At 42.7% G+C, this 26,112-nt stretch overlaps 2 protein-coding genes across 2 annotated transcripts; one reads left to right on the top strand and one right to left on the bottom strand.

Annotated features, from left to right (window-relative positions):
• Nucleotides 1-4,350: 4,350 nt before the first annotated feature.
• LOC134063806 (GTPase IMAP family member 8-like) lies at nucleotides 4,351-13,076 on the bottom strand. The gene is made up of 2 exons (XM_062519524.1): nucleotides 12,793-13,076; nucleotides 4,351-6,543 (listed from the first exon to the last, which is right to left on the bottom strand). The coding sequence occupies exons 1-2, from the start codon at nucleotides 12,827-12,829 to the stop codon at nucleotides 4,898-4,900; spliced, it is 1,683 nt and encodes a 560-aa protein (XP_062375508.1). The 5' UTR covers nucleotides 12,830-13,076; the 3' UTR covers nucleotides 4,351-4,897.
• Nucleotides 13,077-13,110: 34 nt separating this feature from the next.
• On the top strand, nucleotides 13,111-26,066 carry LOC134063812 (cytochrome P450 2F2-like). The gene is made up of 10 exons (XM_062519538.1): nucleotides 13,111-13,260; nucleotides 18,650-18,902; nucleotides 19,500-19,662; nucleotides 22,759-22,911; nucleotides 23,286-23,446; nucleotides 23,589-23,762; nucleotides 23,869-24,007; nucleotides 24,527-24,714; nucleotides 24,886-25,027; nucleotides 25,773-26,066. The coding sequence occupies exons 2-10, from the start codon at nucleotides 18,741-18,743 to the stop codon at nucleotides 25,958-25,960; spliced, it is 1,470 nt and encodes a 489-aa protein (XP_062375522.1). The 5' UTR covers nucleotides 13,111-13,260; nucleotides 18,650-18,740; the 3' UTR covers nucleotides 25,961-26,066.
• Nucleotides 26,067-26,112: the final 46 nt, after the last annotated feature.

Consider the following 26,112-nt stretch of genomic DNA (forward strand, 5'->3'; position numbering starts at 1 on the left):
TGCAACAATAAGCAATCAAGATGCTATAGACATACCCGTAACGTTTTCTTTAAAAAAAATATTTGTTTTAGGCCTATTTCTAATATTTTAGGAATTAACTAAACTTACATTAGTTATGCTCTGATACATCTAGCCTATGAAACTAATTTAATGCAGTTAACATCTTGAGCAATGAAGTGATTATATCATGGTAATATTGTCAGCCTTATAGCCCACCTTGGAAATAGGGACATAAAGTAATTGTTTTGACCAAAACTAGCATTAACCTTTAAGGTTCTCCGGTGCAGTTCATACTGTAGGCACACACTGTGCATGCCTTGGATGGCTCCACAGCAAGCCAGCACACTTCTTACACCATTTGTAGTGAGAGGAGAGAATGGTCACCCCATTTCCCCATATACTGTATATTACCTGTTTTAATTATAATTTGATCATGCTTATATAGTCCACCATGCAGAGGGTGTAATTCCCATGTTAATGTACGTACAGCCGGACTAAAAACAAATCTGATCCAGTGTTTGTTACAAATGATGCAATTAGGCTACATGACAAATTTAGCATTATAAAAATACAATTTGAATTCATTTAATGTCAATCTATACATGACCACAAAATAACAAAGGCTTGGCATGGTCAAGGTCTTTTAATGTGTAAAAAAAACACAAAGTATTTTTCCAGTTTTGAGTGTAATCATGGATATTATATGAATGATAATGATGTAAGCTTAATACACATATTCTTGATTAACCTTCAGATATTAAGAACATTTTTCTGTGTATTAATGATCAACTGAAAAACAATGGTGAGTTTATGCAACATGTGTTAATGTGTAGCACTGACTTTAATTCGATTTTAAATATCATACTTCAAAACAACTTACACTGCAAATTCAAATATTCCACCTTCTCTTTGCCAGAGGTGGAAAAGTCCAGCTTCAGGAGGTAAAAATCCAATTACTTATTGTGCACATAACAGAGGTGATCTCACCAAGCTGCTCTACCCAGAACCATAGAGAGAGTTGCGAGTGCGACACTCTTTGATGTTGCCGCCCGCCACACGGATCCAGTTCCACGTTCAAAAAAACTGCGCTGAATGCTAAATCGCAGTAGGGTGGGATGTACTTCTGGATGCTGGAGGGTGTAATCAATTAACTCATTGACTACTGACCAAGAGATTGGCTGTTAATAGTTCCAAAAGTCCCATACCGCGGAAATAGCCTAGAAAAAGCGCTGCCATTTTCTTCCTATGGTCTATGGGACTGTCGCCACTCTGTTTAATCTACCGCTCTGGCTCTAAGAGTTGTGCTAATTAAAATCAGCTCTTTTAAATTAATGGTTGGCACAGATATGTGGTAGGACTTTTACTTTCTGAAGCTGGACATTTCCACCTCTGCTCTTTGCTGTATTAACATTGTCTTTGTATGTCTACAGTGATGAAACATGTTCACTATAGGATCACAATATACTACACTGTGTAGCAGCAGCTAACACCCCCCCAACTGTCCCTGCTGAAACTGCGGCCCCTGTCCCAGTGGCCCCACCTGCTACCCCTGCACCACCTATTAGGCCATTAGCTGCTAGCTTTGTCATTATGGCATTTATAGCTACTTTTTCCAGGCCAATCGATTGTATAATTCAGCCAGGACTCCTGGGCCGCCCCTAGGGCCCCTCTGGCCGCTGGGAGGGTCACTTTAGCACTCTGGCCCAGCAGCCCAGCAGCCCAGCAGCCCACCAGCCCTCCCAGTGGTGTCCTGCAGCTGGGCTTCATCCATCAATGGAGATGTGAATTACTGCAAATTAAGGAGTCCATGTGAACTTTGTGTGTGTGTGCACATGTGTGTGGGCCATATGTGTAATTCTACAGAATTGGTGCAAATTCACACTTCAAAACTTCTTGAGAAAAATGTGTTTTTTCTTGCAAGTTTTGTAGTCATAAACATAGTAGAACATCTAAGGAACACTATTCTACTGATTGGACACTTTAATTTCCTATCGTGTTTTTATACAGTTTTGAAACTTTTTCTCTCTCCCAAAATGTGTCACTACCGAAACGCAACAACATTTGCTATAAAAATGAGTTTTTAAACATTAAAATTAAATATTCTTTACATTAACCTTCTAAATATATTTTTTACAATTTTTTAAAGACAGTGTTATGGTTCTATTGATTAGAAATAGCATTTTAACAAAACCATAAGGGTGGTCCATTAAATTAAATTCATTTTGAAAGCGATATTTCTCTGTAAATGCCATATATGCACTGATACAAATTTCAAATTCAAGGATTCATTAGTTTAAATTTTTATCTCACTAAATAAAATTATGTAATCTTTTTCTGATGGCAAAACATATTTTATTTTTCCAGAATAATATGTGTTTCGGTTGTGACTTCAAATGTTCGGTAGTGACGAACATATTTGACATTTCGATATTTTGTGTAAAAAAAAGTAATTAGTTAGTCAAAATTGGTTGGCATCATTCTCAAATTGAGAAGCACCATTCTGTCTCACTCCTGCTTTTCCTATCCAAAGGTATACAGAGAGCAGTTTCCAAACAAGTCTCTGAATTTCTTTCATAGAACAATTATCTGGATCCAAATCAATATGGGTTCAAAAGCCGTTCAAAAGCTCTACTGAAACGGCTCTGCCGTTTGTAACAGAAGCCTTAAAGGAAGCCAGGGTGACTACTTGGTCATCAGTACTCATTCTGCTTGACTTATCAGCTGTCTTTGACATGGTTAATCACTGCATCCTTCTCTCTATACTCTCAAACATGGGCATCTCCAGCTCTGCTCTCTCCTGTTTTGAATCCTACCTCACAGGACACTCATTTAACGTATCATGCCATGGACAACCGTCCACAGCTGTCACCACGTGGGTCCCCCAGGGCTCAGTACTTGGCCAGCTTCTCTTTGCTATCTACTCCACCTCTTTGGGACAGATCAATCATTCACATGGCTTCTTATACCACTGCTATGCAGATGACACACAGCTCTATCTGCCCTTTCCAACTCATGACCCCTTGGTCCCGACACAGATCTTAGATGGCAGACATATCAACATGGATGAAGGCACACCAACTCCAGCTAAACCTCTCAAAAACGTGGTCCTCCCAGCCAAACCTACCATACATCATGACATCGACATCAGAATTGACTCCTTGTCTATTGCATCTACCAGGACTGCAAGAAAAGTAGGAGTCGACAACCAACTAACTTCCTCCGATCATGTTGCCTCAATAGCCTGGTTGTGCCATCATCATGCACTCTACAACATACGGACAATCAGGATTTACTTGACTCAAGATGCTACCCAACTCCTGGTAGAGGCAATAGTTATCTCACAACTTGACAACTTGAGTAATGCCCTCCTGACAGGTCTTCCAGCCTGCACAGTGAAACCCCTTCAGATGATCCAGAACGCAGCAGCGTGCTTGATCTACAACCAACCTAAAAGGGCGCATGTCACCCCATTGCTCATCCAACCACACTGGCCACCGTTGGCTGCCCGCATCAAATGCTTGCCTACAAAGTAATCTCCGGCTCTGCTCCCACCTATTTGAATGCTACCACATGACCGCTGCACTCCTTAGGTGAACGACGTCTAGCTCTGCCACTTATTTTAGATGGTAGTCCTAATCAAATCACATAAAACATTACAGAAATATTTCTGACAAATTATTTGTACTGAAAAAGAATATTTGTGCACTTGAAAGTTTCTATTTATTTATCAAAATAAAGAAATAAGTGTCATTTTGTCACTACCGAAATAATCACGTCACAACCGAAATATCAACAAATGTTTCGGTTGTGACAGTTTCGGTAGTGACGAAATAAGATAATTTTGATCCTACCACTAAGATGCTAGTCAGTACCTAGTTAGCTAGCACAGTTCTCAACGTTGAAACATGAGTAAAACCTAAATGACCAGTAGAAACAATCAAAAAAACTTAATTAAGCATTGAAAATGTGTGTTCGGTAGTGACATTCTTAAATGTTACACACTGATTTCCAAACTTTCGATCACATTTACTTCAAAACAGTGGGCCTGATCTACTCACCAAGCCACCATGAGGGAGAGAGGTGCAGGCAAAACTTCCTGGTCCAAAAAGGAGGGGAGTGGCTTAAAGCAGTATCATATTATTGACCAAAGTGTGCAATGTTTCGGTAGTGACGTGAAAATGCGGGACAGCATTTTTCACATGATTATTCATGATTTTTCCTGAAAATATCGAATAAATATATATTTTTTGTTTTAATTATCAGAAGTATTCAAAAAGATACTTCTAAAAACAATGATTAAAAAATTAAAAAAAAATATTTCATATTTATTTTTCAATGGTAAAATTCAGACCTTAGCGTTCGGGACAACCACCTCTCAATAGAAAGCACCATATAAATGATGATATTTTATATATAAAGCTTGCAGCTACATCAAATATTACTTTGGGTTTTGATTGGTATTTGCTTCTATTATTTTATTATCAAAGAATTTCCTACATTACTGCTTTTTAAATTAGTTTTTTGGTTCCGGGACAGCAATTTGCACGAATTCTGTAGAATCGCCCATACATGCCTTCATATCATCTAGACTTGATTACTGCAACTCATTGTATGTAGGTTTAACTAAGTCAGCTATATAAACACAACTTGTTACACAGCAAATTCCAAAAATAAAGAGATATTATGTCAAGAAAGGAAAATAATTACGTCTGATTGCACTAAAAGTTGAGACTCTACCAACAACGTGCAGTATAATATTGTTATATGACGATGAATAGTGTATCGTGATATGAATGTTATTTATGCATACAATTTGTACGTCTTCTCTTTGCTGTATTGTACCTTGCCTTTGTATGATGCCACAATGATGAAACATAATCACAACGGCATCACAAGACTACTGTATACTACACTTTGTAGCAGCAGTAAGCACTGCCCCCCCAACTGCCCCCACTAAACCTGCTGCCCCTGTCCCAGTTGCCCCACCTGCTACCCCTGCACCACCTATTAGGCCATTAGCTGCTAGCTTCATCATTATGGCATTTATAGCTACGCTGTCCAGGCCAACCGATAGCATAAGACTAGCCAGTTGCGCTCCAAGTCCAACTTCTACAACTGCTGCGGGGGCCATGGCACTCATCACTAAGGGAACCCCTCCTATTGCTCCAGCCCCTATAAGGGAGGCTGTGATATAAGGATGACTTCGACACCATCTGTAAACGTTCTGGAACCTTCCACCTCCTCCCTCCCCCTCTGCTTTAGCCTCTGACAGCAGCTCAGCCAGAGCCCTCTCTGTCCCCTGCAAGAGGCGGTTGGTGAAGTGCTGGTTCTTATTGCGGGCCAGAAGGCTGTCAACCATCTCCAGCAGCTGAGACACCTGGCTGTGGTCTTCTGTCTGCATGTTGTTGAAGGCCAGGTAGCGATCATCAAGCCAATCGACAAGCTCCAGAAGTCTTGGGTCTTCTCTGATGAAGTCCTGGATTTGAGTTCCATCCAGCAGGTCTGCATGGGTGAAGATGAGAATGATGTAGTGCCTGATGTCTTCCTGGAATAAATTCTTGATCAAGTCGACACTATGCAAGAATTCTTCAGTGGATCCTCCGATACGCATCGTTATCAGCACTACATGGGGCCCAGGGAGGCAAAACGTAAGGCACCGGACAATCTCGCGTTGCACAACTTCCTGGGAGAGTGATGTGTCAAACAGGCCAGGTGTGTCAATCAGGATCAGATCCTGCCCTTGCACAGTGCCATCCTTTCTCTGGCATTTTTCTGTCACAGAGCTCATGCTGAGTTCTGAGCGGAAATACTTTCCCCCCAGGATGGTATTTCCTGTGGCACTTTTCCCCGTGCCTGTTCTGCCCACAAGTACCATTCGCAATGGCCTGGCAAGGTTGGCCAGATGCAACATTCTCTCTTCATTCTGATTGTGCAGATTATCAACCATCTTCAGCAGCTGGTCCACCTGGCTTCCATCTTCAGGGTTTCTGTTGTTGATGGCTACAAAGCCGTGACTGAACCTCTCTACCAGCTCCCGGATGCTTTGACTCTGTCTGGAAATGAAATTTTGGATGGACTCTCCCTTCAGCATGTCAGCATGGGTGAAGACGAGTATGGTGCGACTGGGCACTTCACTACTGAAGAGTTGCTGGATTGTGTCGATGGCCTGGCGTTCCTCTTCTGTGAGGCGCCCCAGAGGAAGAATCAGCAGGACTGCATGGGGACCTGGTGAACACAGCTCACGACACCTCTGCACTTCCTGTTGAATGGCATCCTGGGATAGCACAGTGTTGGGGAAACCCGGTGTGTCCACCACCATCAGATTTCTGCCTCGCACAGTGGCACACACTCTCTCACATGCTCTAGTCACCAAGCCGGCACTGAGCCGTGAGTGGAAATGCTTGCTGCCCAATATGGTGTTTCCTGTTGCACTCTTGCCTGCCCCTCTTCTGCCTAACAACACCAGCCTCAGTTCAGAGTTCGAGGGATCCGTTGATGTGGAAGAGTCGAACAACTGTGAAATTGTCTCACATGTCCTCTGATCTGTAAGAAGAGATGAGAACATGAGCTAATACCATGCATGAGGTCAAGTGTGAATATCATCATGTACCATCATGTGAGTACCATCAGGGTGCTGTGAAGCATAAACTAAGCTAGCAATGTGATCAAGTCATTCTTGTCACATTGCTAGATTAAAATGTGGCAGATTGACATGTTCCATGGTAAAGAAACCTTCCAGAAAATTATGAAATCTCACCTCTCAACTGACTCCCTATTATGTCCCCAAGCAGTAGGCTACTATGTAAGTTTTGGGTTGAAATTGGTGAACTACATCTACAGTATGTAGTAAGGATCTTGTTACCTAGCAACCAACTCCTGGAGTCTTTCTGATGTGAAAAATGTGTTGCACACATGTCGGCCTATACCGTCAAACTAATTACCAAAACTAGTTGCCTGATAGCATACCTCAAAAAGTGGCAAATTGTTGCACAGCCTCAACATACACCAATGTATCACCAATGTGATTGTCATCATTGTCATCTACAGTAGGCTACCTTTCATCGACTTCTCAAAGGAAGATAAATCCTCTGAAACTCAAAAGTAGAAAATGTATATATATTATACACATACACACACACACACAGGGCATGAAATTGGCACCCGCCAACTAGCCAAATGCGGGTAACTTTTGTGATTGGCAGGTGAAACTTTCAACCTACCTGCCACATTGGCGGGTAGCCAATAACACAACGAAACACTGAAAAACACCGTTAAAACGAGACTCGCAACAATGGCTCGCAACAACAGGCTACAGAGATACACTGTAACACCATGTAAAATCGGGTGACTTTCTTGACTGATATGTCTGTCTACACTGATACCATTCAAAAGAGGTTTTGCACGTTACTCCAATGAGCTGTGCTTAGGCTATGTATATTTTGTTCATTTTTATTTTGGACACAAACAAATTTGGCTGGTAGGCTAAAAGAACACAGTGGCTGGTGGATTTCAAAATCCACCCGCCACAATGGCTGGTGGCCAAAAAAGTTATCTTCATGCCCTGCACACACACACACACACACACACACACACACACACACACACACACACACACACACACACACACACACACACACACACACACACACACACACAAACCTTTCAATTTCGATATCAGCTAGCTATTGGGTGGAAGGAGTAGGCCTTCTTTGTGAAACTTCATAAGCTCGATCATTTGACTCAGAAGTGCTTTATCTCCCTCTGCAGGCAGCTATGTTGTAGCCTGCACAGAACTCGAGTAACAGAACTCGAGAGGAGTTTGAAAGAAATCCTAAAAGTTTTACAATGGAGGTCTATCTAGACAATGAAATAGGCCTATATAGCGGCTATTTTTTTTTTTTTTTAAATCATAATTAGATAGGCTATAGCCTACCAGCTGGCCTAACATTTTGGCATGTAGGCTACAGTATTAAACCACCAGGTTTGTGTTGCTGTCGCCTGCTTCTCCAATGTTCCACTGTAGTAGATGGGAGAATGTTAACTCTGTCATGTTAGAATTGTCCACTAGGGGGCAGTATCAGTTCAACTAAAAGACAATGTAGTAAGTAGCTCAGTGCTGTGCTGTAGAAGTAGTATTCAGAGACTGCTAGGCTGATGTATTGCTCCAACAAGTGTTCTAGTAAACTTCAGATAATGACTACATGCTGTGCGCCTGTCCTTTACTAATATCCAGGATATTACATCTGGCGACGAGGATGGGATCACAGATGAGGGAAAGAAGCGGGCGATATTGTTAAGCTCTGTTGGCAGTCGGACGTACAGTTTAATGAGGAACTTATTGAGCCCACACAAGCCTGGCGAAAAGTCATATAAGGATTTGACGGATCTGCTTCAGTCACATTATAACCCGAAGCCCAGCGAAATAGTCCAAAGATTTAAATTCAATTCGAGGACTAGAGCGACAACTGAAACCGTGACTGAGTATGTGGCAGTGCTACGTGAGCTAGCTCAACATTGCAACTATGGTGATAAGTTGATGGAGATGTTACGCGACCGGCTCGTGTGTGGCGTTGCAGATGATCGCATGCAGAGGAGATTGTTGGCGGAGCCTGAGCTCACATTTGAGAAGGCCTTGAAAGTTGCACTGGCCATGGAAACGGCGAATAGAGATGTGCGTGATCTGCAACTGAAAACACTGGAGGGCACCGTGAGTAAATCAGCACCCCAACTGCTAGTGCATAATGTGGAGTCACACTATAAAGGACAAGGAAAAGCAACACCGTTCACGTGTTACAGGTGTGGGGGTGAACACATGGCGAAAGACTGTCGATTTATCAATGAAAAGTGCCATGCCTGTGGTAAAAAAGGACATGTAAAGAGGGTATGCAAATCCTCGCCACCTGCAGGCCAGCAGCTTAAGGGTGGAGGGAAGCACAAGCAGTTTGAAAAAAGTTTCAGGAATTATAAAAAGCAGTCTGCGCATCACATTAGCGAATCCCCGGAAAGTGTCACCAGTGATGAAGAGGTGTTTACGATTTACAAGCTAACAGAGCCAAAAATAACAAAAGTAGACCCCATTGTTGCACAGCTTAACATCAATAAGAACATTGTTGAATTTGAGGTGGATACTGGCTGTAGTGTGACGATTTTATCAAAGACAGAATATGCTAAGTTACGAACAGCAGGGGGCACACAACAGTTGCAGGACTGCTCAATGACTTTGAAAACCTATACGGGTGAAAAAGTACCAACACTGGGGGCGGCAGATGTTACTGTAAGGTACAAGGGCCAAGTCAAACAGCTGCCAGTAGTGGTCGTAGCAGGCCCAGGACCAAACCTGTTAGGCAGGGCATGGATAAAGGCGCTGGGAATGAACTGTGTTCTTATAAACAAGATGGAGCAGCAAGAGCTGACATTGCAATGTGTGCTTCAGCAGAAGGAAGAGGTTTTCAAGGAGGAACTGGGAACCTGGAGAGGTCCGCCAGCGAAAATCTACGTCAAAGAGGGCGTGGCTCCAAAGTTCTATAAACCCAGGCCAGTACCCTATGCTATGAGGAAGAGGGTGGAGATAGAGTTAGAGAGACTCTCAAACCAGGGAATTATCGAGCCAGTGAAATTCTCAGAGTGGGCAGCACCGATCGTGCCAGTGTTAAAACCTGATAATTCGGTGCGCATTTGTGGAGACTACAAGCTCACTGTCAACCAGGTGTCGAAACTCGAGCAGTATCCAATACCAAAATTGGAGGACTTGTTTGAGAAGTTGTCAGGTGGCGAAAAGTTCAGTAAACTGGACCTGAGCCATGCGTATCAGCAGGTGATACTTGATGAGGCATCCAAGCCATATGTCACTATTAATACGCATAAAGGTCTGTTTCAGGTGAATCGTCTTCCATTTGGGGTCTCCTCCAGTCCAGCCATTTTTCAACGAATGATGGAGAGTCTGGTGGCTGGTATCCCGAACGTAGCTGTGTATTTGGACGATATTCTGCTGACTGGCCAGAGTGACCAAGACCACTTGGCAACGCTGAATGAGGTGTTAACACGGCTGCAGGAAGCTGGTCTTCGTCTAAAGCGCAGCAAATGTGCGTTCATGGAACAGGAAGCCGAGTTCCTTGGACACAAGGTGGATGCCAATGGACTTCATCCTTTGCCACACAAGGTCAGGGCAATACAAGATGCACCAGCACCGTCTAATGTCACAGAACTTCGGGCCTACCTAGGACTGCTCAACTACTACAACAGGTTCCTGCCAAACCTGTCGACATTGTTATCGCCTTTGCATGAACTGTTAAGGAAGGAAACCGCATGGAAATGGGAGGCAGGACAAGAGAGAGCTTTTGAGGAGTCCAAGCGACTCATGCAGTCGTCTGATGTGTTAGTGCATTATGACAGCCAAAAAGACCTGATCCTGTCTTGCGATGCATCTCCTTATGGAGTGGGTGTGGTGTTGTCGCATCGCATGCCAAATGGACAAGAGAGACCGATCAGCTTTATGTCTAGGACACTAACATCTGCTGAATCAAACTACTCACAACTGGACAAAGAAGGTCTGGCGGTGATATTTGGCATTCAGCGGTTCCATAAATATTTATATGGAAGAAAGTTCGTAATTTGCACTGACCACAAACCTTTACTGTCTCTTTTCAATGAGATGAAGGCAGTGCCTCAAATGGCCTCCCCTCGTATACAGCGGTGGGCAGTAACTCTGAGAGCGTATGAGTACGAGATTGTTTACAAGCCAGGAAAACACCACAGCAATGCAGATGCGTTGAGTCGACTCCCTCTGCCTCAACAGTCTGTAAAGAGAGAGCAAGAGGACCGAGTGCTGATGATGGAGAATGTGACCCTCGTCTCGGCAGCAGAAATGAGTAGATGGACAAGCAGAGACCCTGTGTTGTCCAGGGTGACACAGTTCATCCACCATGGTTGGCCGCCACAAGACCGAGACCCAGCTTTCCAACCATATGCTGTTAGGCAAACCGAGTTAAGTGTGCAAGATGGATGTGTCCTGTGGGGCTCACGTGTAGTGGTGCCGCCGCCGGGAAGGGACACTTTGTTACAGCAACTACATCATGGTCACATCGGCATCACTAGAATGAAAGCTTTAGCGCGAAGCTACTTCTGGTGGCCAAAGTTGGATGCCGACATTGAAGCTGTTGTTAAAAGATGTGTCGCATGCCAAGAACACCGTAACTCACCAGCTCCCGCACCACTCCATCCCTGGGAGTGGCCGAGCAAACCATGGCAAAGGTTACACATTGACTATGCAGGACCTTTTATGGGACACATGTTTTTGATTGTGATGGACGCTCATTCCAAATGGATGGATGTTTATCCTGTAACGACCTCAACCTCAGCCAGCACGATTGAATGTCTAAGAAAGAGTTTTAGTAATCAAGGACTACCAGAGACAGTTGTGTCCGATAATGGCTCGTGTTTTGTGAGTGCGGAGTTCAGAGAATTCATGCAGAAAAATGGAATCGAACACATCACTTCAGCTCCTTATCATGCTTCCTCCAATGGTTGTGCTGAGCGCGCAGTCCAGACATTCAAGTCAATGATGAAGAAGGCAGGTGAGGGAAGCCTGACCACTAAAGTGTCAAGAGTGCTGTTTAGCTACCGCATCACACCACAGTCCACCACTGGGCTGTCACCGGCGGAGATGTTGCAAGGGAGAAAATTAAGATCAACGTTAGACCTTATCCATCCGGACCGCAGAATGAGAGTGGAACGGAAACAGAACATTCAAAAGAAACATCATGACAAGCAAGTGGCAGGGAGACAATTCCAGGAGGGAGATGCAGTGATCACAAGGAATTTTAGTCATGGACCTAAGTGGATTCCCGGGTTCATTACCAAGATAACTGGTCCTGTCTCCTACAAGGTCATGCTTGGTGATGGCAGCATTGTGCGCAGGCACGTCGACCAGATTTTGGCCAGGGTGGAGGACAAGGACTGGGAACCAAAGATCATGGACACCCCGGGGCCGGCTGAATCTCCAGCAGCAGCTATGGCGGCTTCAAAGAGTTCCATTCCTGAGGGAAACTGTGGTGTTCCAGAAGCAAGCACTCAAGATGTGGCTGAACCGACTTCAGAAAATGCCGAACCATCAGTTAGGGACATTCAACCTCCAGGTGCTCCACTGCAGTCAAAAAAAAAAAAAAAAAGTGGACTGTGTACTTGGTGTGACAGTACTTAGTCATGGTTAAATGAAAACATGTTTAAACATTATGTACTTTATTTCAAGGTCACAGTTAAATGGGAGTGGCTGTTGCATGTTTCATGGATTTTATGCAGGGAGTTGTATGTTGTTCCCAAGACGTATATTCTGTTGAAATGTTTGTTAACGGAAGTAAGCAACTGCTTAAGGGGGGAGGAATGTAGTAGATGGGAGAATGTTAACTCTGTCATGTTAGAATTGTCCACTAGGGGGCAGTATCAGTTCAACTAAAAGACAATGTAGTAAGTAGCTCAGTGCTGTGCTGTAGAAGTAGTATTCAGAGACTGCTAGGCTGATGTATTGCTCCAACAAGTGTTCTAGTAAACTTCAGATAATGACTACATGCTGTGCGCCTGTCCTTTACTAATATCCAGGATATTACACCACGTACGCTTTACTTCAGACGTCCATATGCAGGGGCATTAAATTCCATAGCCCGTTGGGAAAGAAAAAAACCCCCGCAATCACATTCCATTTGCACCCTACATCGTTATTTGATTCCTGTTTACATGTAATTAAGCCTATGTATAGGGACAGAGACTAAATCTTCCTGATAATCAAATGATTCATACCGTCTTTGTTGTGCCCTTTTCGCTGTCTTCTTTCCATTTTTCTGTATATTTATGATTGATGTTGTTGCTGTGGTTTTATTATTAGGCTATTATTATTTTACAATAGCACTGGAAGAAATTCGTTCGTGTAGCCTTCGCTGCTGGTCGTATAACGGCACAAACACGAAAACTCTGAGAGGGTAGGCTTAAAGATAAACGAAACTTAACTTTTTTCCTTGGATATTTGTCAAATAAATGTTAAAGGGACTGTGACACAAATAAGGGACTGGCTGTTGGATAAGACAACGGGGGGTATTGAACTGTGTAAATCAGTGTGCCTAATCATCGATCCTCCAGCCTCCGCCACTGCTATTGGATTCAATAAGGACAATAGGTTTCTGTGACACCTCGGCAGTCGGCAGGCGTCTCCTGTTCTCCACAAAGCTCCCCAGTGTTCTTCAGAGCACCTCCGCTGCGCTTCTCTTGCAGGTAAGCATCAGTTATCGTGTCATGACCCATACTATTGGGATGGTTAAATTGTTTATAATTTGGTTAAATTTTGCCAATTAACCACGCGCAACAGTTAATGCACGGTAGATAATTGCGTTTTTCCACACTCCATGGTTGGTTTGAAACAAACATTTCACATTAAAAAAAAAAAAAAAAGTAGTGCACGCACAGGAACACGTCAACAAACAAACAAGAATGACTGCATACACAGACAACAGACAAGACAAGTAGGCTACTGCACACGTTTTTTTGTAAGCTACAAGTCAAACAATGTTGAACAGTGTGCCAGTGTGCTATGCAAGTAAGCCGTTCAAAGTTCAGCACTATTCACGTTCATAGTTCACTATTTTAATTTTGAACTAGTTCAGTTCTTTTATTATTATTATTGTGGACGTTTGAACTTGTTTTTTCAGTGCAGGTGGACATAATTTGCACTGAAAGGTTATTTTTTTTTTACCATCGGAGTCTGTGCGAGACGATGAAAATGTCAGTAAATAATCAGCTGTTATCATCTGTGTTCTCTGCTCTGCTTTCAGACATAACCTTCACAACTTCGGGTGATTTAGATATGATGAACTTGCTTACCTTACTGCTACAGGTTCTGGTCATTTAATTAGAATATTATGAAAACGTTTATTTATTTCAGTAATTTTATTAAAATGTGAAACTTGTAGGCCTAATGTATACATTCATTCACAGACTCATACATTAGACTGATACAAGTGTTAATTGCTTTTTTATGATTATAACGGACAATGCTAATGAAAACCCCAAATTCAGTATCTCAGAAAATTAGAATATTGTGAAAAGGTTCAATATTGAAGACACCTGGTGCCACACTCTGATCAGTTAATTAACTCAAAAATACCTGCAAATGCCTTTAAATGGTCTCTCAGTCTAGTTCCCTACACAATCATGGGGAAGACTGCTGACTTGACAGTTGCCCAAAAGACCACCACTGATACAGTACCTTGCACCTTGCACCTTGCACCCATGTTCTCCAGTGTGTCTGCAGACAAGCTGAACACAAATGGAAGAAGGAAAAGCTCAGAATCTCTTATCTTCTGTGATAGCCTAAACGCTATCAACTCGCTGTTAACCAAATGCTCAGACCCAAAGTGCTTTTTAAAACCATTAACTTAATCTTAAAGGAGACATAATGTTTCAATACCACAATTTACCCAGCCTAAATATAAGGTGTTAATTGGGCTTGTAAAATTGCAATTAAATGTATTGTTTTAAAATCAAAGTTGAATATATATTATTTTAACACCAGAGAACAGTGCAATACTCAATTCATCCATTCTTGTGCTCTTTAAACCCTGAAAGCTCTGAAGCTTGTGATTCTTAAAGATATATAGCCTATATATTTTATTCAAAAACTTGACTCAATCAGAGCCAATATCCTTAGTTCTTCTCTGGACCCAGCAGAGCCTCAACCTCCCAGCAGCAGCCATCTTCAGTACTTCGCACCAGTTTCTTCCTCTGAGCTATCTCAGGTAGTCTTACGGAAGAAGCCCACTCACTGGCCCTCAGATATCATTCCCTCTCAGCTCTTCAGAGATATATTGTCCATTATCTGTCCTTTCATTCAATAGTAAATAGCTCACTAGCCCCTGGTGTTGTCCCTTCCACTTTCAGCATGCTACTGTGTGTAATGGTAGCTATATAATGCCAGACTACGCCACTCTAGGACTTGCACCTAGAGAAGTATCTAGATCACCCCAAAATCAGATGCAGAGCACACAGGCTCGTTATTGATCATGACATCCTGCTGTATTGGCTGGAACAGTTGGGCTGGAGGGCTCTGTTTTGACCTGGTTCACCTCTTACCTGAAAGACCTGAAAGGTTCAAGCCTTAGCCCCCTCCCCTTCTCGCTCTACATGCTGCCCCTGAGTTCCATGCATCTTTGTCAAATATGGCATCCAGTACCACTGTTATGCCGACGATACCTAGATCTCCCATTTCCCCCTCAGACCACATGTACTGTACATCGAACAAACTGTATAGCTGCTGTAGCATCTACAGTACAAAACAGCTCCTATATCTGTCCCCTGTACACATCTCAAAACGAAAGGTGACCGAGCATTCTCTATTGCTGGCCCAAATATATATATGGAATCCTCTTCCCCTCCACATTAAGTTCTCTACCGCCCTTGTTTTGGGTCTAATTCAAAGGCATCCTTTTCACTCTTGCTTTTAACAACCCTTGACACCCCCCCTCCCATTGCCTTTTATTTTATTTTATTTGCTTATTTTGTTTTCATTTATTTATTGCTTTTGTCCTTCTTACTTTTTTGCTACTTTTTATTTTCTTGTTTTACTCTATTCTACCTGTTTTACTCTGTTGTTCTTTTTTCTATTATATAATATTGTTTTCTTTCTACTTATTTTATGCATTGTTTCGGTCAAGATCTGTGTTTCCCTGGGCCCCTTTTATCAACTGTCCTTCCCAAACCTGACTTCTTCCAATGTAAAGCACTTTGGGTCAACTCCTGTTGTATTTAAATGTGCCATATAAATAACAGTGACTTGACTTGCACAAGGAGGGCAAGACACATTGCCTTAAGAACCATGTCGCATTGCCTTAAGAACCACCATGCACAGACGTATGCAAGACATGGGTTTCAGCTGTCGCATTCCTTGTGTCAAGCCATTCTTGAACAAGAGACAGTGTCTGAAGCGTCTGAAAATTAATAACAACAAAAAGGACTGGACTGCTGCTGACGGTTTCAAAATGATGCTCTCTGATGAAAATAAATGTTGCATTTCCCTTGGAAAACAAGGTCCCAGAGTCTGGAGGAAGAAAGGAGAAACAGAATCCATGTTGCTTGAAATCCAGTTTAAAGTTTCCACAGTCAGAGATGGTTTGGGGTGCCATGTCATCTGCTGGTGTGTTTTCTGAGGTCCAGGGTCAACACAGCCATTTACCAGGACGTTTTAGAGCACTTTGTGCTTCCTGCTGCTAACTTCATGAAGATGCAGGTTTGATTTTCCAACAAGACTTGGCACCTGCACACAGTGCCAAAGCTACCTCTTTTTACTGTCTTGTTTGTACAGAAGATTTAGTTGGCTATCTGCAACCATTTGTTGCCCCTGACAACAATACAGACAGTCAGGACCTTTGATGTTGACAATCGGATAATATGACACCTGAAAATGTACATAACAGACTGGGCAGAATATAACGAACGTGAAATTGAAAGTGTACAACAATATAGAAACAGTCAGGACCTTCGCCACTAGCCGTTGACAACTGGATAATATGACATAAAAGGGAAACAAAACAACAGCTACGGCGAACATGCTAATCATGGTATAGATCATGTCAGTCCGTTAAAGATTGTTGTTGTGCCCTTTAGACGAGGGAGGTGATATTGGTGGACCATGTCAAGCCGTCTCCGTGATGTGCATCCCCCCAGGAACTTGGTGCTTTTCGCACACTCCACAGTGCTGCCATTGATGGTAAAGCGAGGTAGGCCTATGTGCCAGGTGTTTTTTCCCTGAAGTCCACAGTGATTTCTTTTGTGTTGTTGACGTTTAGTAGAAGGTTATTGTCGCACTAGTTGATGAGTTCTGCCACTGTTGTATCATCTGCGAACTTGATGTTGTGGTTGGAGTTGTGTCTAGCACTACAGTAATGGTTCAACAGCGTGAGCAGCAGAGGGCTTAGCCCACAACCCTGGGGGCCCCCGTTGTTCATGATGATGGTCTCTGAGGCATTTCTGCCAACTCTTCAATCTGTTTGTTAGGAAGTGTGGTGGGGAGACTGGATGCTATATGGCAGCCTCTCAAAGCACTTCGTCATTATGGGTGTGAAGGCGTTTTTCCACCAAAAACGAACCTGGTGTTGAACTGGTGCCGTTCAGAATTATTTGAACCGTGGTGCTATCTAGTGAACAAGCCCGCATTTACACCAGTTCTGAACCGAAACAAGGATGCGTCATCAACAATGGGTGGTTCATGCAAAAGCAAAAGTTAATGAGATGCATAAACGGGAGAATGATATGACCAGAAAGGACAGAAACTAGCTATTTAAAATGCTAGTCAACGTGAGCAGTGCCATGCTAGTTGAATCGTTTTGTTTACTCATAGCAATAGTTGATATGGACATGCTTTTAGCCTTCTCCCCTCTGAATTGCGCAATGACACGCCCACTCCGGTTCGCAGGAAAAAACAAGTATTTTTTGGTTCGACTTCCGAACCAAGGTGCCACGTTCCGAACCAGATTTTGTTTGGTGGAAACACGACGAACGGTTCAAATGTTGGTTCGCGAACGGGAACGGAGCCGGTTCTCTGTCGGTGGAAAAGGGCCTTGAGTGCTCTGGGCCTGTAGCCTAGTCATTGAGTGACGATGCTGGTGACTACTTAGGTAGAGGTATAATGGCGGTGGTGGGCAGCCGTGGCCTGGTTAGGGCTTCGAGCTTATGACCGGAGGGTCGCTGGTTCAATCCCCGACCAGTCCACGGCTGAAGTGCACCTAACCCCCCACTGCTCCCCGAGCGCCGCTGAATGAAGACAGCTCACTGCTCTGGGTTAGTGTGATGATCACCTCACTGTGTGTTCACTGTGTGCTGTGTGTGTTCACTAATTCACGGATGAGATAAATGCAGAGACTAAATTCCTTGTACGCAAGTATACTGTTTACTGTACATGGCCAATGAGCCTGATTTGATTTGATTTGATTTGATTTGATTTGATTTGAAGCATGTCGGTATGATTGCTTGGCTTAGGAAGATGTTGTAGATATCCGTGAGGATGTCAGTCAGTTGGTCAGCACATTCCCTGAGCACATGCCGAAGTATTTTGTCGGGACCTGCAGCTTGTCTCGGGTTGACCATGAGTAGGTTCCTCCGCATGTCAGCTGGGTCAAGATGAGGTATTTTGTTGACCGGGAGGGGCTTTTGCTCCTGTGGTGGTGCTGTTTTTCTCTAACTGGCTGAAGTAAATGTTGAGTTTGTTGAGGAAGTCAGTGTTGTCCTCGCACGGTGAGAGGGATGGGGACCTGTAGTGGGTGATTGACTGCATGCCTTGCCACATGCGCCTAGGGTCTTTGGTGTCTGAAGTGGGACTGAATTTTCTGTCCTTAGCTGCCCTCACACTCTGGTTCAGGTTTGTACCGGTAGATCTGAGAGCGCATTTGTCTCCGGAGTTGAAGGCAGCACTCATAAAAAACAATTATGTAACCGTTTTTGTTGTCTAAAAGCAAGCAAAGGTGTGTCCACAGAAGTATATGCACGCACACACACACACACACACGCACACACACACACACACAAACACACAGCTCAGTAACTCTCTCCCTTTTCTTTCTTCCCTTTCCTTCTTTTTTTCTCTATTTTGAACACACACACAAATCATTCAAAGAGACAAAGGAAGAGGCAGGCTGTGCGTGCCACTGGTCTATCTAGGTCCTTAACACTAACTAAGGGCTCAGACTAGTAGGGCACCGCTCATCATGTGGGGCTCTGTGATTCTGCTGGGGATCTTTGGAAGCCTGCTCTTCCTTCTGCTCAAGATCCAACGGCCAAACAAGTTCCCTCCTGGACCCCGGGCCCTGCCGCTCTTAGGGAATCTGCTGGACTTCAACCTTGTCAACCCTCTAAATGATCTACAGCGGGTAAATATTATTCATCTAGTGTCCTGATGTGAACTTTGATGTGAACTCAGAGAGGTCAATCAGCATTTAGAACACATAATCTGCATTTATTGGGCATTTGGAAGTTGGTCTTTGAAACAGAGACACTTGAACAATAACAATGGCAAACAAAAAAATAAGAAATATAATGTGCCTACTGATAAGTAGAGGTTTCTTTTGGCTTAAGAGAGATGTCCAGATTTCCCTTTGTCTCTATCCAAACAAAGATGAGTTAAATCACAGTTAAATGTCTATGAATATTAATTCTGAACATGATCTCGTTCACTGAAATGCATATATAGGCTTAAGTTGCAGAGGACATATTTCGAAATTGATATTGATATGCAGTTCACACAGGTCATTGTAGAATAATATAATATCATATAATATAATAAATATATATTGGTACATGTTTGTATTTGTCTGTACGTGGTACATTCATATAGTAAAAACAGTTCTGAAATCAAAGTCAAACACACACGTCAAACACACACGCACACACACACACACAAATAATTATAACACAGAGACACACAAACACAAATACATTGTTGTATTTACTTTTTGTGCATGATACAGCTGTCAGATCAGTATGGGAAGGTTTTCAGTGTGTATATCGGGTCACGGCCGGCAGTGATCCTGAATGGAGTGGAGGCCATTAAGGAGGCTCTGGTGACCAGGGGCGTAGATTTTGGCGGGCGACCTCAAGACCTCATGGTGAACGATGTGCTGAAAGACAAAGGTAAACACTATAAATCATGCTAAAGGAGAATTACGGCAATTTTTCACATAGATTCTTGAGGTCTCCGAGTATTGTCAGTACAAAAAAACCCAAAAACAGTAGGCTACATCAAGTTGCTGCAGGTTTTACCTCCAGTTGCAGCCAACAGCTAGCACTGCCAGGCAGCTACAGTGCTACAGGGGCATGAACATGGGGACTAGTGAACATGCCCCTAGAGTGTAGCACTGTAGAATGTTTGACAGCGCTAGCAGTTGGCTGTAGCAACTCATTAGGTAGAACCTACTTTTTTTTTTGTACTGACAGCACTCAGTGACTCTGAGAAACAGAGATGAAAAATCGCCAGAATTCTCGTTTAAGCTCCATGACTTTCCAGTTATGTCAGATCGCTATGCCCTTTGATCCATTTGGCGACTGTTGTGTTGCACGGCATGAGCAAGGGACAAATCACACATCAGTGCAGTAGCCAGGCACACATGGCAGGCCATTTACATCTGTACTACAGAGACATTATGGACACCCCTGGTAAAGATGGGTAAATAGAGGTATTGAAAACAAAATAAATTTTTAGCAAATGTATTCTTACAAGATGGGTGCAGCAGTCTGATGCTGAAGCAGCTGCTTAGCGCTCCCACTGACCCGTGCAGGGGGTAGAGTAATTGGCTATGACATGCGGTGGTAGTGTAGTGGTTAAGGAGCTGGGCTAGAATGCAGTAGCCTGAAAGTTGTCAGTTCAACTGCCTCCACCGTTGTGCCCTTGAACAAGGCACTTAACCCCAAGTTGTTCCGGGGACAATATCCCTTCTAACATAGTTGAAAGTCACTTTGGTTAAAAAGTATCTGCTAAATGTAATGTCATGGATGAAAGTTTGTCCAACATCCTTCCCTCACCACCTCAATGAGTCCAGCGAGCAGTCAGTGTCAGAGCTCCCACCAAGGCGGTAGCCAGGATTTTTCAAATAAGGTCAGGGACGTCGCCAGAAATGTTGGGCACCCCGAAATACTAGGGGGGTCTTCCGAGTCCCCTAACATTAGGCCTACGCATGACTAAATTAGAGAGGCCTGAAATATAAAGATTATCAAGATCATTTTACCAACAATGATGTAGAACCATAGATTTGTTTGCCACATATTTTGTTGTTGTTTTGCACACACTAAAGGACTTCTGTCTTAGCAGATGGAGACAAGTTTGTCCCTTTTTGAACAGGGCATCTGTGTTGTGTGGCCTGTTCAGTCTGTTGTCAAGGTGAACACCTAGGTATTTGTAGACTCATACCACCTCAATTAGACAATGTGCGCGGTTCCTCCTATACGCTCATGTATTTCCAATGAAGCGTTAACTCGTAACGCCATCTTCTGTTATATTCTGCTTATTACACCTTCACACCGATACTGAATATCTTGTTTGCTCAATAATGACAATTTTAACACAATAAATACTACTTCATCTTAAAGTGCCTATTTCCTAGTGCAACACCCAACCGGGTCTGTGACACTAATTAGGCCTACATTAACAATAGCGGCAGGCCCAAACACATCTGGCTCCATCGGAAACAAACAAGCACACAAAGAGTCTTTGTTGCACGTAGCCTATCTCCACTCCCTGAATGTTAAAGGAACACTTCACCATTTTATCATATTAAACTTATTCCCTTAACTAAGACGAGTTGATGCATACCTTTCACATTTCAATGCATGCACTCACTGGCTCTGGTGCACAGTGCTACTTTGATAGCACTTAGCTAGACCAATTCATTCATTGAATAACAATTGGGGGCACTTAGACTCGGCGCAGTAATATCCTCACTCTTGCACTTTCAGTTTCACTTTGAAGTGAGGATATTACTGCACCGAAGTGCTCCCAATTGTTATTCCGCCACACAATATAGTTATCCTTCTTACCAGCTAAGAAATGCACCACGTTTTATTTTGTCTCACCAGTCGTGTGACTACTCGTGTAACTGTATTTTAATAGGGAAAACATGGTGGTGTTTGGTTGCTTCTAACATCTCTGTTTGGATCCTAATGAATGAACTGGGGTAGCTAAGTGCTACCAAAGTAGCGTAGCGCGCCAGAGCCAGTGAGTGCCCACATTGAAACGTGAGAGGTACTTGTATGTATCAACTCGTCTTAGTTAAGGGAATAACATAGTTTAATATGAAAAAACGGTGAAGTGTTCTTTTAAGTGGTGTGAATGATGGCGCCTTCCTGCCAAAGTCGATGACCATCTCTTCTTACTGGCGTTCAACCTAAGTTTCCTCCACACCCTTTGACAAAGTTGACGATGACCTCCCTATATTCCATCCAGATCATTCCCTCTTGTCACACAGCCAATGATAGCTGTGTCATCAGATAAATTCTAGAGGTGACAGCTGTCTGTGTTGTATCTGAAGTCTGATGTGTACAAGGTAAAGAAAGGGGGAGAGTATTGTACCTTGTGGGGCCCTGTGCTGCAGAGTACCACATCCGACAGTCACACAGTCTCACTTAACGTGGCCTGTTAGTGAGGTAGTCTGTGATCCATCCAGGTAACAGCCCACCCCAGCTCTTTCCATCATATCAATATAGCTAACTAGACTGTTGACTATGTTCTAGTGCATATCAATAGCTAACTAGACTGTTGACTATGTTCTAGTGTTTCCCAACCTTTTTTCCTTGAAGGCCCCCTTGCCTGTGTCTAAGACAAGCCAGGGCCCCCTACCCGAACCACTTGCATACACACACAATACATTGTTTAATTCAACAATCTGGGTCCGGGGATGAATAACAAATGCTTATCCCGAAGGTTGCTTATAGTTCTGAGGTCAAAGGTAATAAATGACTGCATGAATTTAAATGTGGAACAAAAATATGTTTTTTAATTTGAATTATTGAGTTTTGATTATCCAACTGGGTGTGTTATTGGGATTTTATACATTTAATGTGCACAAATGTAATTTAGGTATTCTCACAACCTCAGCCCAGGCAACACTGTGTGGTCCCCCTGCAATCTCTGGCGGTTCGAACCACTGTTCTAGTGCATACCAATATAGCTTTAGACTTGGCATAGTTCTAAAAGTGCATAATATTAATGCTAGACTATTATCTTGTGTTCTAAAGGTTTGATTCTGCTTGATTATGGACATATCTGGAAAGAACACAGGCGCTTCGCCCTGATGACCCTGAGGAACTTTGGAATGGGGAAGCAGTCCATGGAGGACAAAATCCTTGGAGAGCTTTCCTATGTTATTTCCAAGCTGGAGAAATCAGTTGGTATGAATTACGTTTCGCTTAGAATTGCATTCAAATGCTTTTCAATTTGTGTGTTCAGTATATTTTAGTTAGGCTGACTATCACTAGTCTGGCTATCACCTAAGCTCAATCTTTTAAGATTGAACATTAGTCTGGGGAGTCTGCTTTGGATTTTCTACTGCTGTACGCATTGGGATAGTCCTTCAACCAATCAGACCAACGATCCGAGCCAGTTGGTGATTGGTCCCCATAGTTAGATTTGTGAAAATGTGGAGACTTCCAGCCTGAGCTGCAGGGCGAAATCCGGAAGATCGGAAGATCGGGCTGGGTTTATTTTAGTGCATCAAGACAATAAGCAAGAACAGAGAGATGATATAACTCAAATGTTTCTGCAGGAAAATCGTTGAGTCCTCAGACGATGTTCCACAATACTTCATCAAATATTATTTTCACGGTTCTCTTCGGAGCCAGGTATGAGCATGATGATGAGACCCTTAAGATCTTTATCAAGCTCTTCACTGAGAATGCAAGGATTGCCAATGGACCTTGGGCTATGGTAAGATGTCTGTAATCTTTTTATATATTAATGTAACCTCATTTTCATGCATGGCTATTAGCTGGCTTATAACTGTGAAAGGCAATGGATGTCAAGGATTTAGGATTTACACTTTATATTTTAAGACTGCTGTCTTCTGTAGATTTACGACAGTGTACCATTGGCACGGAGTCTGCCCTTGCCTTTTAAAAAGGCATTTGACAATTGTGCAACAGCAAAGGAATTGTGCATAAATTTGGTGGAAGAGCACAAGAAAACCAGGGTCCCTGGAGAGCCAAGGCATTTCCTTGACTGTTACCTGGATGAACTGGAGAAGGTTTGCATCATGCCAAGGTCCCTCACAGGAAAACAACATTTTTTCCTTTATCTGAAATTACATGGTTCTCCTGATACTTTTCTGCTCTGTTTGATCCTATGCCTAGAAAGGAGACGACAGGTCCTCCTTTGAGGAAGCACGGATTATTTGGAATATTTTGGATCTACACTTTGCTGGAACGGACACCACATCCAACACACTTCTCACTGCCTTCCTTTACCTCTCTACGCATACAGACATTCAAGGTTCGTTCTTCATCTAGATCCCAGTCACTGTCCTTAGGAAATTGCCATTGATTGCCATGCTTGTAAAATTCAGAACTGAATTGAGAATGACTCCTAAATTCCAATTACATTCTTAAATTTGAATTGAATTTGAATCAACGTCAAAAACAGGATCTAGAATTGCAATTTGAATTTTAATTAAAGGAAGTAGAATTGAATAAAATTCAAAGAAATTCATATACATAAGTTAAGTGTAGTGTTTAATAATGAAGCTTCACAGTAAATGTCAGACATGATTGCAGCAAACACACGATTTACACCTTATAACTGTTCCTACAGTTCCTGACATTGAATGTATGTGAGATTCAACACATTAATTAATTTAATTCCACTTCTTGTCATTCCAATTCCAATTCCAATTCAACTGCCTGTGGGGCAGAGCCAATTCAATTCAAATTCCAATACTGGAATTGACTGGAGGCCAATTAAAGAAATCAGAATTTTGCACAACCCTGGCCTCCCTCTCTGACGTCCCTGTAGATAAGTGCTATCAGGAGATCGATGAGGTTCTGGAGGGGAAAGACAAGGTGTGTTTTGAGGACAGGCACCAGATGCCCTACACACAAGCTGTTATCCACGAATCCCTGCGCGTGGCCCGCACCGTCCCTCTCAGTGTGTTCCACAGAACAACTAAAGACACAGAGCTGATGGATTATCGCATTCCTAAGGCAAGAGGACCAGCAAAAACACCCATTCCAAATCTGTACAATCTACAAAATAGCTAAAAACAGTTTTACAATATACAATATAAAATCAGATTGATTATTTAAATGTACAATTAGTGTTGAAATTAATATTGAACTTAAAACGTAAATGGGCTCATCTTTACTCTCCCACAGGGCACACTGATCATTCCCAACCTGGCCTCTGTGCTGTCGGAGGAGGGTCAGTGGAAGTTCCCTCATGAGTTCAATCCCTCCAACTTCCTAAATGAGCAGGGACAGCTGGTCAAGCCAGAGGCCTTTGTGCCCTTCTCTGCTGGTAGGTCTGGACATTAAGATCCATTAGATCAGGCAGCGGTGCTACCCTCTAGGGGCACTTCTGCTCAACACTCATCTAAATGTTTGTTGTCCAATGTCCATTACGTAATTATTGATTGAAGGTATTTTGATTTTATTATTTTTTTTTTTGTGGGAAAGGTTTGCTTTAGTTGCATGTTTTAAATGTTTTGTTTCATACATTTTGGCAAGAGTGGCTTAGGTTTATAGGCCTGTATGTTAAGTTTTTGAGTGAGGTCAGAGTAGACAGAATAATTAAAGCAATCAAGTAATTTTCTGGTTGAATACCCAAGAACATTCTCTTAGATTTACATGCACAAGCACATGCACTGATTAGCCCAGGACTATGAGAAACAATAAATGTCCTGATTGGTCAGATGCCATTGATTCAAACCATGTTTAATCTCTCTCATTTTATCTGTGAAGCACTTTGGAATTAAATGTACTGTACAAATTAAACTTACTTATTAACTTACTATATTTTATGGCTGTTTAGGGCTGATACAGCATACATGTTTTTTTCCCCCTTTCCATAGAGTATGTTCTCATACTAGTAAGAGCTTTTGGAATAAGAGAGGAACTTTGCAGTGTCTGCAGAAGAGAGTGTGTTGATTGAAACATCTCCATTGTTAGAATTAGTATTGTATTTGTGTAATATGATGTTTTCTATATAAAAAAAATATTTCATGTATGCGTTGTAATTCTGTACCCTTTCTGTCCTTTGCCAGGGCCCCGGATGTGTCTTGGTGAGGGCTTGGCCCGTATGGAGCTCTTCCTGATCATAGTCACACTGTTGCGTCGCTTCAAGTTTAGCTGGCCAGAGGATGCTGGGGACCCAGACTTCTCTCTCATTTTTGGGGTCACCATGACACCCCATCCTTACAGCATGATGGTGACCCTGAGGAAGCCATATTAACCCACAGAACCACAGTAAAAGCAATAACGATGCACCACATAGTGGTACAGAATATGACCGCCGCTCAGTTCTGCACATTCTCTCTACAATAAATAAATCACGCTTATCAACTTTCCTGTATCTCCTAATTGTGCAATTTATATGCATATATC

This window comes from Sardina pilchardus, chromosome 2, assembly GCF_963854185.1.
Source record: "Sardina pilchardus chromosome 2, fSarPil1.1, whole genome shotgun sequence".
In the NCBI taxonomy this organism is placed as follows: Eukaryota; Metazoa; Chordata; class Actinopteri; order Clupeiformes; family Clupeidae; genus Sardina; species Sardina pilchardus.

What these genes read in the sequence shown, in the direction of transcription:
- LOC134063812 (XM_062519538.1), top strand. Translation starts at nt 18,741, where the DNA reads ATGTGGGGCTCTGTGATTCTGCTGGGGATCTTTGGAAGCCTGCTCTTC. An exon ending in CGATGTGCTGAAAGACAAAG is followed by an intron (nt 19,663 to 22,758) that starts GTAAACACTATA and finishes TGTGTTCTAAAG; the next exon opens with GTTTGATTCTGCTTGATTAT. An exon ending in TGGATTATCGCATTCCTAAG is followed by an intron (nt 24,715 to 24,885) that starts GCAAGAGGACCA and finishes ACTCTCCCACAG; the next exon opens with GGCACACTGATCATTCCCAA.
- LOC134063806 (XM_062519524.1), bottom strand. Translation starts at nt 12,829, where the DNA reads ATGGAAAGAAGACAGCGAAAAGGGCACAACAAAGACG. An exon ending in AAAAGGGCACAACAAAGACG is followed by an intron (nt 6,544 to 12,792) that starts GTATGAATCATT and finishes CTCTTCTTACAG; the next exon opens with ATCAGAGGACATGTGAGACA.